Source organism: Humulus lupulus, chromosome 8, assembly GCF_963169125.1.
Source record: "Humulus lupulus chromosome 8, drHumLupu1.1, whole genome shotgun sequence".
Classification (NCBI taxonomy): Eukaryota; Viridiplantae; Streptophyta; class Magnoliopsida; order Rosales; family Cannabaceae; genus Humulus; species Humulus lupulus.
This window is the reverse complement of record NC_084800.1, coordinates 175,110,018-175,123,327: the sequence shown is the minus strand read 5'-3', so window position 1 is coordinate 175,123,327 and position 13,310 is coordinate 175,110,018. Positions and strand designations below refer to the sequence as shown.

General features: G+C 37.2%; 1 protein-coding gene and 1 non-coding gene across 2 annotated transcripts; one reads left to right on the top strand and one right to left on the bottom strand.

Moving 5' to 3' along the window:
• The first annotated feature begins 1,431 nt into the window (after nt 1-1,431).
• Nucleotides 1,432-4,391, top strand: LOC133796275 (uncharacterized). The gene is made up of 4 exons (XM_062233748.1): nt 1,432-1,851; nt 2,236-3,293; nt 3,587-3,866; nt 4,014-4,391. Exons 1-4 carry the CDS (start codon nt 1,432-1,434, stop codon nt 4,389-4,391), a joined length of 2,136 nt encoding a protein of 711 aa, XP_062089732.1.
• Nucleotides 4,392-4,537: 146 nt separating this feature from the next.
• On the bottom strand, nt 4,538-4,644 carry LOC133799070 (small nucleolar RNA R71). The gene has a single exon (XR_009876275.1). It is a non-coding gene; the product is annotated as a small nucleolar RNA R71 (small nucleolar RNA).
• Between the last annotated feature and the right edge of the window lie 8,666 nt (nt 4,645-13,310).

The window sequence follows — 13,310 nt, the reverse complement described above, 5'->3', positions numbered from 1 at the left end:
CCAATTTTGCGATCTAACATTGTTAAGAATTTGGAATCCTGTTTTGTTGGACCATCAAAGGAGCAGGGTGACGATCAAGAGTCTATTGCTTGTGAGAATGGTATGGGGCCGTTGAAAAAACAAGGCGATTGTCTGAATATATCTGGTAGTGATGGTGATCTGAAGCAAAGTACTACCCCTAAAGTGAAAATTAGCTTTGATGATATTGCAGAAGAGGTTAACTATTGGCAGCCATCAATAGTTTGTTTTGTAATGGGAGTCAATCCGCCACTTCATATACTTGATGGTTTTGCAAGAAGAATGTGGAGAGAGGCTGTGGTTAAGGTGGGATTGATTGCTCGGGGGATCTTTATCATTAGATTCCAGAATATGGAGCAGAGAGATCAGGTCTTACAGGGAGGATATATATTCTTTGATTGGAAACTAGTGGTTATGAAACCTTGGAACCCCATAGATGATTTCTCTAAGGATGAGATTACTAGTGTGCCGACTTGGATACAATTAAAAGGATTGGACATCAAGTATTGGGGGGAAAAAATCCTTATTCAAGATTGTTGGGCAGATTGGCACACCTCTACAAGTTGACAATATCACCAAACACAGGGATAGGCTGATGTACCCTCGTGTGTTAATAGAGGTTAACTTTGCTCAAGAATTTCCTGCTTCAATTTCATTTACAGACGAGTTTGATCAGGACATTGATTTGGAAGTGAAATATGAATGGTTGCCTCTTGTTTGCTATAGCTGTTCAGGTTTGGGACATGAGACTAAGCTGTGTAGGAACAAGCCCATAGAGAAGGAAACAGAGAAGCAACAATGGGTTCCTAAAGTAAAAGTGAATAAGATGGAGAAATTAGTACCAACTGTGGATAAGGAGGGTTTTCAAAGAGTTGAGAAAGGGAAAAGAGTAGAAAAGGAAGCTGTTCCAGTTATGACTAAGGTGGTTAATAGATTTGATCTACTGAATAGTCAGGAGCAGGAGACTTTAATTTTTCATAGGGAAGAGGGGGGAGATCCCTCTACTTCTAATGGATAAGATACTGTGTTGGAATGTTAGGGGGATCAATAGCCATCAAAAGCATCAAGAAATCAAGCAATTGATTTTTTCAAAAAAAGTTGGGCTAGTGAGTCTCCTTGAAACTAAGGTAAAGAATAAAAGCATGGGTTCTCTATACACTAATCTTTTTCTGAATTGGTGTTTTACAAATAATAATCCTTGGCTTGATAAAGGGAGGATAGTTGTTGCATGGCTGCCAAGTTTGTTTACTGTTGATATTAGCTTATGTACAGCTCAATTAATTCATTGTGTTGTTCACCCAAGACAGGTTTTATGTTACATTTGTGTATGGATTTAATGAAGATAAGAAGAGAGCTCAACTTTGGATTGAGTTGGAGGAGATTTCAATGCAAATACAGGGGCCTTGGATAGTTATGGGGGACTTTAATGATATTCTGTTTAGTAATGAAAGAGTGGGAAAAAGATGTACTAAAAGTCCTACTCAAGATTTTCGAGATTGTGTGGAAAAGTGCAAATTGGAAGACCTGAAATATTCTGGGATTTTTTATACCTGGAATAATAAGCAAAAGACAGAGGATCGAGTTTTCTCTAAACTAGATCGAGCCTTGGTTAATTCTCAATGGGCAGACTGTTTTCAGTTTTTGGAGGCCAATTTCTTACCTGAGGGATGCTTTGATCACAGCCCCATCTTGGTCTCTCTATACCAGGATGTGATTAGTGGCAGAAAACCTTTTCGATACTTTCGAATGTGGAAGGATGCAGATGAATTTGGTGAACGAATTGCTAAGAGTTGGCAGGAAGGAGCTTATGGTACGGATATGTATAAGCTGACAGTAAAACTTAAGTGTTTGAAGTAGATTCTTAAGTGCATTAATAAAGAAGGATTCCATGATATTCACAAAGCAGAAATGATTGCTAAGGAGGAACTGTTGGAATTGCAGGAAAAAGTGAATAAAGACCCCCATGATACTCGTTTACTGATTGAGGAATAAATGGCTCAGGACAAATATGTTAAAGTATCCAAGGCTTATTATCTTTTTTTAGCTCAGAAAGCAAAAATTTCTTGGGCAAAAAATGGTGATGAAAACACAGCAATCTTTCATGCTTCTCTGAGGGCAAGGAGACTTCAGAACAAAATACATTCAATAGAAGATGCGCAGGGGATCTGGTGTGATACACCTCATACTGTTTAGGAAGCTTTTTTACTGTATTACCAGCAGCTCCTTGGCTCTGAGATGCAGAACAGATACCGGGTGAAGCAATGTATTATCAATCTTGGGCCAAAAATTTCTGAGTTGCATTCCAGTAGACTTGAAACCGAGTACACAGCTCAGGAGGTCAAAGAAGCTATATTCTCTATCCTTGGTTTGAAATCTCCAGGCCCGGATGGTTTTGGAAGTAGTTTTTACCAAGACAACTGGGATTTGGTTGGATCTGATGTGGTATCTGCGGTTCTTTCTTTTTTGAGCTCAGGAAGAATTCTTAAGGCAATTAATACGACTACCATTACACTTATTCCTAAGAGCAGTTGTCCACGAAGTGTGAGTGATTTTCGGCCTATCTCGTGCTGCAATGTGATTTATAAGGCTGCATCGAAAGTGATTTGCTCGAGATTGAGACAAGTTTTGCCTGATTTAATTGCTAAAAACCAGGGGGGTTTTGTACATGGAAGATACATTGCCCATAATATCATGGTGTGTCAGGATTTGGTGAGATTATATGGGCGGAGCAATTGCAAATCTAGCTGTATGATAAAGATTGACTTAAGGAAAGCATATGACACAATAGAATGGGGGTTCATTGAAGAGATGCTCAAGGCTTTTGATTTTCCTCAAACTTTTTTAGATTTAATAATGGCGTGTGTAACAACCCCCATGTTTTCCTTGCTTCTCAATGGTTCTTTACAGGGGTTCTTTGCATCAAAAAGAGGACTTAGACAAGGGGATCCCATTTCCCCTTTGTTGTTTGTTCTTGGATTGGAATACTTTTCCCGAATTATGTGTAAGGTGGGATCTTTACCTGGGTTCAAGTACCATAATAAATGCTCAAATCTGAAGTTGAATCACTTATGTTTTGCGAACGACCTGCTTATTTTTTGTAATGGAGATTTTGTTTCAATTATGCTTATGTTGAGGGGCTTGAAGTTATTCTCTTCTTCTTCGGGTTTGCTCCCTAACTCTGAGAAATCTGCAATTTACTGTCATGGAATGCTTGATGCTGTAGTAGATCGAGTTCTGGCAGCTTCTGGTTTTTCTCGCAGCCACCTCCCGTTCAGGTATCTCGGTATACCTATCTGTTCAAAAAAAATTTCTTCTGCAGATTGTAAATGTATTTTGGAGAAGATGACTAATAGGATTCAAACTTGGAGCACTCAGAATCTATCTTATATGAGGAGAGTGACTTTGATCAATTCAGTACTTATCTCGATACATTCATATTGGGCTCAGATAATGGTTCTGCCCAAGAAATTGCTCAAAGATGTTGAAGCAATTTGTAGGGCCTTTGGAAAGGTATCTTAGACTCTCATATACCAGGGTTGATTGCTTGGGAGTATATTTGTTCATCAAGGGCGGCTGGTGGCTTGGGTTTTCGGAGAGTACATGATTGGAATTTGGCTGCCATGGGGAAGTATGTTTGGGCAATTGCCATGAAGAAAGATAACCTTTTTGTCAAGTGGATTAATAGTGTCTATCTGCTGAATCAAAATTGGTGGGATTACAAGTGTCCCACGGATTGTAGTTGGTATTGGAAGCGTTTAGTTGCTGTGAAGGACTGTTCCAAAGCAAAAATCTCTCATGATTCCTTCTTGTCTCAGAGATATAATATCAAACTTGGTGTAAATCTGCTGGTTTCTCAAGAATCTAGAGTGCCATGGAGGAAATTTATTTGGGATAGATTTATTACTCCCAAGCATCGATTTATTATGTGGTTAGTTATGTGGGAGCGCCTGCACACAAAGGATCGAATAGTTAGATATAATTCCAATATTGATTAGGTCTGTTTGCTGTGTGGGGTAGATAATGAAGACATTGACCATCTCTTTTTCAAGTGTACATACAGCAAGAGGTGTTTAGAGGCTATCAAAAGCTGGCATCATTGGAATGCACAATCCATCAATCTTAACCGTCTCCTGCATTGGATTTCTCATGCCGAGCATGTGTCGAATACATATAAAAGCATGTTTTTCTCTTTTCATGCTGCGATAGTGTACCATATCTGGCGAGTAAGAAATGATGCGCTTTGGAACCACAAGCTGTGGCAAGTTCACCATACAGTTAGTAGAATTCAAAATGATTGTAAATTTCGTTTACTTAGTGTGTTTCCATGTAAAGCCTCTAGGGAAGATAGAGAGTTTATTAACAGATTGATTTGAACTGAAATGTACAGATTTTTATAGGGGTTAGTTGTCCTGGTCTGATAACCCGGTTTGGGTTAGTCTTGGGTTCTTGTATATGTGTTGGGTGTTCAAGACTTGGCTGTATTTGTTTTTTTGAGTAATACAATGGCTTATTCATCAAAAAAATAAAAAGGCAGATTTCTACCTTTTCCCCAAAAGACAAGGAAACTCTCTATCAAGTCTGGGAAAGGTTTAAAGAACTGTTGAATCTTTGTCCCCACCATGGCTATGAAAATTGGCGCCTAGTCGGCTATTTCTATGAAGGCCTCACTAGTCGTGAACGCCAGTTTGTAGAAATGATGTGCAATGGTGAATTCCTTAAAAAAAGATCCAGAAGAAGCCTTTGAATCTCCCAACGATCTTGCTGAAAAATCTCATACCTGGACTAGTCCAATTGCTACTAAAAGCACCAACAGAAATCGACCAGCAGGAATTTACCAATTGAGGGAGGAAGATAGTCTAAAAGCTCAAGTTGAAGCTTTAACAAAGCAACTTGAGGCCTTTAAGAAAAAAGGTGGGCAACGACTTCATATGATTGCCCAAGCAGAAACACATAAGCCATGTTTTGTGTGTGGAGGAACGGATCATGTAGCTAAGGACTACTTAGCTTTTAGTGAAATGAGGGGGGTTTATGAAGAGAAATGCAATGCCTTATGGGCCTATAATAAGCCATTGTCTCATATGTACAACCCTGGTTGGAGAAACCACCCAAATTTTAGTTGGAGAGATCCCAACCAAGCACAATCTTCTGGAGGGCAATGCAGAAATGAGCATCAGTCTCAACCATCAAAAGCTCAGCTTGCTCCTCAATTCAATCCTTCACCTCAAAGGAGTTCTCTTGAGAGAACCCTCCATGCATTCATGGAAGAGCAAGCCAAAACAAATCGATAGCTGATGGAAGAAATCAAGGAAATGAAAAGTTAATTTTCAAACTGACTGGATCCTTGGCTATTTCTGAAAGAGGCAAACTTCCTTCCCAGCCTCAATTCAATACACAAGGGCAACATATGACTCAAACCTCCAACTCTAATGATCAAAACATTAAGGAGGCTAATGCCATCACAACTAGAAGTGGTAAAGCTTCGGAAGATCCACCAATATCAACTACTACATCAAAATCTCCAAATGTTGTCCCTGAAAGTGTGCCATGCAATGCTTCTGCAAAAGTTCCATTTCCCTAGGCTCTAAGACATGCTGGGAAAATTCTTGAAAATCGAGGAGAAATCCTTGAGCACTTGACACAAGTGAAGATAAATCTTCATTTGCTTCACATCATCATACAAGTGCCAACCTATGCTAAAATCATCAAGGATCTTTGCACTTTAAAAAGGAAGCATCATGTCAAGAAGACTACATTCTTGATAGAGCAAGTTAGTGCAGTAATTGAACTAAAGACACTGTCAAAATACAAAGATCTTGGTTGTCCCACCATTTCCTGCCAAACCGGGACTCATAAATTCAGCCAAGCCTTGCTAGACTTAGGAGCGAGTATCAATCTCATGCCTTATTCTGTCTACTCGCAACTTGGTCTTGGTGAAATCAAGCCTACTTCTGTAGTCTTACAGCAAGCTAATCGTTCTATTAAGAAGCCTTGGGGTATTGTTGAGGATGTTCTTGTTCAAGTTGAAAAATTCTATTACCTCGTTGACTTTCTCATTCTGGATAATCAATTTGTGGTTAACATGGAGTCAAAAATCATTATCATACATGGAAGACCTTTCCTTGCTACAGTTAATGCCCTTATTAACTATAGAAATGGTCTCATGAAAATATCTATTGGGAATATGACTCTTGAGGTCAATGTTTTTCATGTTGCAAAGCAACCACATGCTGATGATAATTGTTATCAGACATTTCTGATTGACACACTCATTCATGAGGAGATTCAATTGCAAAGAAATTCTGATGATCTTGATGAACTCCACTCTATTTCTGAAAGTTTTGGTTTTGATGATTCAACTAATGAAATTTCTTATTACAAAGACTCACAAAACAGAAAAACAAAGTTTTGGTAGCCTCGGTTTGAAGAGCTACCTAGTGAAAGGGAAAACCCAAAACCTTCTGCTGAAGAGGTTCCCATAGTTATGTTAGCCCAACTACCTAAGAGTTTAAAACATGTCTTCCTGGGAGATGGTGATACCTTTCCTGTTATCATTTCTTCCAAACTTAATCCTTCACAAGAAATTCAACTAATTAAGCTAATACAAAATCTTAAATTTGCATTAGGTTTGACGATCACTGATATTAAAGGTATTAGCCCTTTAATTTGCTCCCATAGAATCAATTTGGAGGATGGAGCAATCCCTCAAAGAGATCCTCAAAAAAGACTGAACCCCACAATAAAAGTTGTTGTGAAAAATGAACAACTGAAACTTTTGGATGCTGACATCATTTTTCCAGTGGCTGATAGCAAATGGGTTAGTCCAACTCAGGTAGTACCCAAGAAATCAGGTGTAACTGTTGTTGAAAATGAGAAAGGAGCCCTTGTCCCCATAAGAACTGTGACGGGTTGGCACATGTGCATTGACTATCGAAAGTTGAATTCTACCACCTGCAAAGATCATTTCCCACTTCCATTCATTGACCAAATCCTTGAACGTGTGGCTGATTATCCTTTCTATGTCTTTCTTGATGGCTATTCAGGAAATTATCAAATTGAGAATGCATTGGAGGATCAAGATAAGACCACTTTCACATTTCCTTTCGGTAGTTATGCTTTTTGGTGTATGCCATTTGGACTGTGTAACCTTCCAAAGGTGCATGATGAGTATTTTCAGTGACAAGGTTGAAAAATGTATGGAAGTATTCATGGATTATTTAACAGTCTTTGGAAACTCGTTTGACAAATGCCTTCTTAATTTAGAAGCTATTTTGACACGATGTATTGAGAAAGGTCTTGTGCTCAACTGGGAAAAATTCTATTTCATGGTATCTTCGGGCATGGTCTTGGGACACATTGTCTCTGAAATAGGAATTGAGGTTGATCAGTCTAAAATTGATCTCATTTCTAATTTTCCCACTCCAAAGACTGTCAAAGATCTTAGATCTTTTCTTGGGCATGCTGGTTTTTATAGGAGGTTCATTCAAAACTTTTCAGCGATTTCTCGTCCGCTGTGTAACCTCTTAGCCAAAGATGCTATTTTTTAGTGCATGCCAAACTGTGAGGATGCTTTCCGAAAACTTGTTGAAAAATTGACTTCTGCTCCTATCCTGCAGTCACCTGATTGGAATTTGCCCTTTGAAATCATGTGTGACACAAGCAATTTTGTTGTTGGTGCTGTTTTGGGAGAACAAAGGGAGGGGAAACCTTTTGTGGTCTATTATGCAAGTTGAACTCTTAATAATGCTCAAATGAACTATTCCACTACTAAAAAAGAGTTGCTTGTCGTCGTCTTTGCTCTTGACAAATTCTGAGCATACTTGATTGGCTCACCTGTTACGATCTTCACAAATCATTCTACCCTTAAGTACCTTCTTTCCCAAAAGGTTACTAAGGCGTGCTTAATATGGTGGATCCTTCTATTACAAGAATTTGACATCACAATCAAAGACAAGAAAGGTGTTGAAAATGTCATTGTCGATCACTTGTCCCGACTTGAATTCAGTTATTCCTCTAATGGTCTACCTGTTCGTGATGATTTCCCCGATGAACAACTGCTTGTTGTTACTAAGTTACCGTGGTATGCACACATTGTTAACTACTTAGTAATAGGTGAACTTCCTTCTCAGTGGAGTTCACAAGATAGACGCAAGTTTCTGGTCGAGGTGCGCAATTTCTATTGGGATGATCCATACTTGTTCAAGTATTGCCCCAGTCAGATCATGCGAAGATGCATCCCTGATGATGAGGTGTCTAGTGTTTTGAACTTTTATCACAATGATTCTTGTTGTGGTCACTTTTCTATGAGGAAAACTGCTAAAAAAATCTTACAGTGTGGTCTTTATTGGCCCACTTTGTTCAAAGACACCAATGAATTCTGTCGTTCATGTGTGAGGTGCCAGAAGTTAGGTTCTTTGTCATGCCGTCAGATGATGCCCTTGAACCCAATACTTGTGATTGAGATATTTGATTGTTGGGGCATAGATTTTATGGGACCATTTCCATCTTCTTTTGGTTACCTTTACATTCGCATTGATGTGGATTATGTTTCCAAATGGGTCGAGGTTGTACCTTGTTGAACCAATGATAATGCAACAGTTTCCAAGTTCTTGAAGGAAAATATACTATCAAGGTACGGTACGCCTCATGCTATCATTAGTGATCAAGGCACTCATTTTTTCCATAAGTCTTTTGAGGCTCTCATGCGCAAATATGGTGTACTTCATAAGGTTGCTAATTCCAAGCATCCCCAAACCATTGGGCAAGCGGAGTTAGCCAATAGGGAGATAAAACAAATTCTGGAAAAAACGGTAAATCTTGACCGCAAAGATTGGTCTTCTCGTCTTCTTGACGCAATTTGGGCATACCATACTGCTTTCAAATCCTCTATTGGGATGTCTCCCTATCGGCTTGTTTATGGGAAAGCTTGTCATTTGCCTGTTGAACTTGAGCATGAGGCTTATTGGGCTGTCAAAGCCTTTAATTTTGATCTTAGTGCTGTAGGCATTAATCGTAAACTCTAGCTGTCAGAAATTGAGGAGTTATGAAATGATGCATATGACAATTCCCAAATCTACAAGGCAAAAATGAAAATTTCTCATGATAAATAGATCATGCGAAAGCATTTTGAGGTGAAACAAAAGGTGCATCTTTATGATTCTCAGTTACATTTCCACCCAGGAAAGTTGAGATCGCGGTGGACTGGCCCATTTGTGGTGAAACAAGTTTTGCCCAACGGTTCTGTTGAGATCGAGGACCCAATCGATGGGAGACTTTTTAGAGTCAATGGCAAGAGATTGAAGCATTACATCGAGAGTCTAAGTCATGTAGAAGAGGTCCTTCTTGAGGATCCAAATTATACACTCTGAATGGTTTGTTTTTCCTTGTCTTTATTTTTATTTTCTTTTATGTCTTTCTTTTATTTGTGTGTGTTATCATTTTTCGTTTCTTCTATGTTGTTTTGAGTTGTTGTTATCAGGTTGTTTCAACTATTACCCCATGGATATTGTCATCTTCCAGGTGTTCTCTTTCCCTATCTTTCTCATTGAATATTTATTTTGACATTGAGGACACTGTCTAATTTTCGGTTGGGGGTGGTGAGCTCTGGTGAGCTTTCATTTAGAGAATTGCATTATTGTGTTGAATTTTTAAAGTCAAATTTTCTCAAAATTTTCTGAGCATGATTATGAATTATTTGGTTGGAATTAGTTTTTGCAATGTTTAGCTCTTAAGAAGTGATCTCCAGAGTTCTTTAATGCACTTTCCAAACATGTGGTAAGATGGTTGATGATGCAATTGAGAAAAATTTTAAGTTTAAAGTTTTCCATTTCTTGGTGAGTTGTGTGAGTTGAGAAAATGACTTTTTGAACTTTTATTGGTCATTTGAGTTAGTGAAATCAGATTTTTGGAAATTAAAACATGACATGTACTGGAGGGATAGTTTCATGTTCAAAAGAGCCTTTGTTGTAATTTCATTCTCATGTTTCTTTTTGTTCATGTATTTATGTGTTGCCTCTTGTAAAAAAAATCAAAGAATAAAAAAAATATTAAAAAAAATGAAGAAAAAAAAAAGAAGAGAAGAAAAAAATATATATATATAGATAACATGAGCAAAATTTCGTCTTTATTATTACATTCTTTCTCTTTTTCTTATGATTATTGTAAAAAAAAAGACTTCATATGTTTCTTAGAAAAAAAGTGTTATTTTCTCTACTTGTGTAAATCCCAAAGGTTGTTTGTCATTTGAATTCTAATTACTTGATTTTCCTATCTTGTGATCAACATTTGTTCGAATTGTTTGTTCTAAACTATCTATTCTCTCTCATTTGAGCTTTAATTGTTACAATTCCAACTCCAAGAGTGTCATCTCTCCCATAAAAATACTTTCAATGCCTGTGTAGAATTTGGAGTTAATGCCTCTATGCTTTTGAGATTTTTCGATATTGTTTGTGCTATGGCTAGTGGTAAGAAATGGATATGGTTTGGCACACACACACAACTCTGGGATTACAACTGCGTAGTTTGCATATCAGTTTCTGATTTCTTGATGATTTTCAATGTGCTTGGTTGGTTTTGATTGGTTTGACCTGATTATTCAACTTGATAATTTTCTTCTCTGCTTGAATTTCTAGGGACTAGCAATAAGCTAGTTGGGGGTTGTGGTTAGTGGTGAAAAATGCACATTCATTGATCTCAAATGTTAAATTAAATTATGTTTTAATTAATATTTTAATGTAAATAATGAAATATATTTTTACAATTGAAAATATTTAGTTTGAACTTAATTTGTTTTATTTTGCAGGAATTATGTGCTTTTTTATACAAATAAAAAGAAAGAATTAATTGCGAAAGAAAGAGATGGAAAAGTGGCGTATTTGGAAGAATAATAAAATAAATGGTAGAAAAGAAGAGGAACCCAAGTCTATACCAGGCCCAGTCCAAGAGCTTCATGCGCCAAATCTAAGATTGCTCCACTCCATGTGTACCCTAGAATTCAGCTCTTCCAATCTATTTGTTTCCATGCATGATCCCACAATTATCTCTCTTTCTGAGCTTGACATGAGGCGAAATTACACAAAATTAGTGTTGCTGAATGCAACGTCTTTGGATTCCCAGCCAAGCATGTGCATTGCTTCTATTTCAATTAATATTATTAAAAAGAATGATATTTTCATTTATTTGTCAAAGGTCAGCTTTGTAATTCTGTTTATCATTTTGATTTTATGTTATAATTGTGTCTCCAAAACACCATAAAAAGGGACCTCTTGTACATATTTGGGTGTGTAATTTTCATTAGCAAAACTATAGTAAAATTTAGTCTCATTTTGTCTATTTCTTCTCATATTTTCTCTCTAGATTATTGTGAGAATGACTAGCTCTCTAGGCTAATTTCCTAGATAAGGTAAAAGATGATCATATATGTGAGGTAAAATATTATTTGTGTTTTGATTCATCAAGTACTTAAAGTTTATACATTTGAGTAATATCATTTCTTCTATTTTTCTCTGTCTCTCTATATCAATATATTTATCTATTTAGTATCATATAGAAATAGTCATGATTTTTCTACATGAACATAATAGTACAAATATATTGATATTATAATTTTATGATTAGTCTTTTATTACATTATTGTCAATATGGTATATTGTCATTCTTAGATTTTTCATAAGATTATTTTCTATGCTCCTAAGGTGAGAATTGTTATTACTCGAATACATTTTCTTCAAGTTTTATCTTTCGATTAAATTGTTGGGAAGTGAACAATTTAATTATGTTATATGTGTGAATGAAAACCCAAATAAATGAGCCAAACATATAGGTGATTCTTGAAATCTTATAACTTTTGTGATTGAATTTTTCTACCAATTTTATTTGCTTTAATTTCATTATCAATATTTTCTCAAAAACCATCAACTTTTTATTTACTTTTTATGCTTTAAGTTCTTCCAATCACTTTTTGATTAAGATATCTCTCTGTAGATACGACCGCCCATACTACACTACAACAATCGCCTTGTGAAGACAAGCTTGGGCGTAATCATGCACCCTAGATGGCCATGCCATGGCGGCTTGCATTCAACATGCTTATTGTCATTTCCAACCTTTGCCGATCCCAGCCCTTGCGTTCAGTCTCAACATATATACATGGTATAATAATTATAGAGATTCACACATAACACTAAGCACAGATAATCAGGTTGTAACGCCCTAGTTAACCAAGAAATTTACAAAATATGTTTAAAATAGTGCTTAACTCGCTAAGGGAGTCATTTTGACTTAAATGTGTAATTGAAGACTAAGTCAAGTTTAGGTATTGAAAAGTTTGGTCAACCAAAATGATTATTTTTCTTTAAAAATATCATGTTTATAGACATGATCCAAAAAATCGGTTACAGACTGGTAAAAGATGAATGAAATACAAATTAGTCGTCTTAAGCGGCAAAACATGGTTCAACCCTAGTTCCTCCCAGGCTACCTCGGCTGTGGCGGTCAAGTAGGTTTCATATGCACACACCGCCCCTGTAGCTCTCCAACTCATGGCTGGTCTGGCTTTCCTGTTCCCTTACCTGCACCACATAGCACTCATGAGCCAAGACTCAGCAAGAAAACTTAAATCAATAAACTCAATCAACAAAAGGATATAAGCAGCCATCTTAATAGTAACATTCAGCTTAATCAAATGCGTAAACCAAGCTCACAATCAATACAAATGGTTAAGTGCAGACTACACTTCTATTTATTGTATAATGTTCCGACTTGGCGCCCCTAGGCCGAGTCCTCTAGTTTTATAGCCGACCCTGGCACGCTTAGGCCGGGCTGCGTTTTGCATGCTTGGTATCGGCCCTCGGCGTCCTTAGGCCAGCCTATACAACAGATATAATCATAAATATACACTGCACAACAAGCAATCATAGACAGCATATACAAGCATCTCTATCTAGATATTCTCTTATAAAGATATTCGCAATTATAACATATTCATTAACAAGGGTCTAAGCCCCATTCACAACCCTGGTGCAATTTTCTTACCTCAAGTCACGAGCAGCTAGCGTATGGCAACCCCGAGCACGATCCCTATCCCTGAGCCCTTGTGGTATAACCTAGTCACAACGTATTAATAGATAACCATTAAAACTTAAACCGATTACAAACTTCAAAATAAAATACAAGCCTCCGTGAGTTCGAATTCTACTAAACCGGGTAATAGAATTCATCCCAATCACTTAGGTTTGACTTCCCGAGCTTAAAAATATGTTTTGGCTATTTTCTTTAATTAAAGTTGTGGCCCAGTC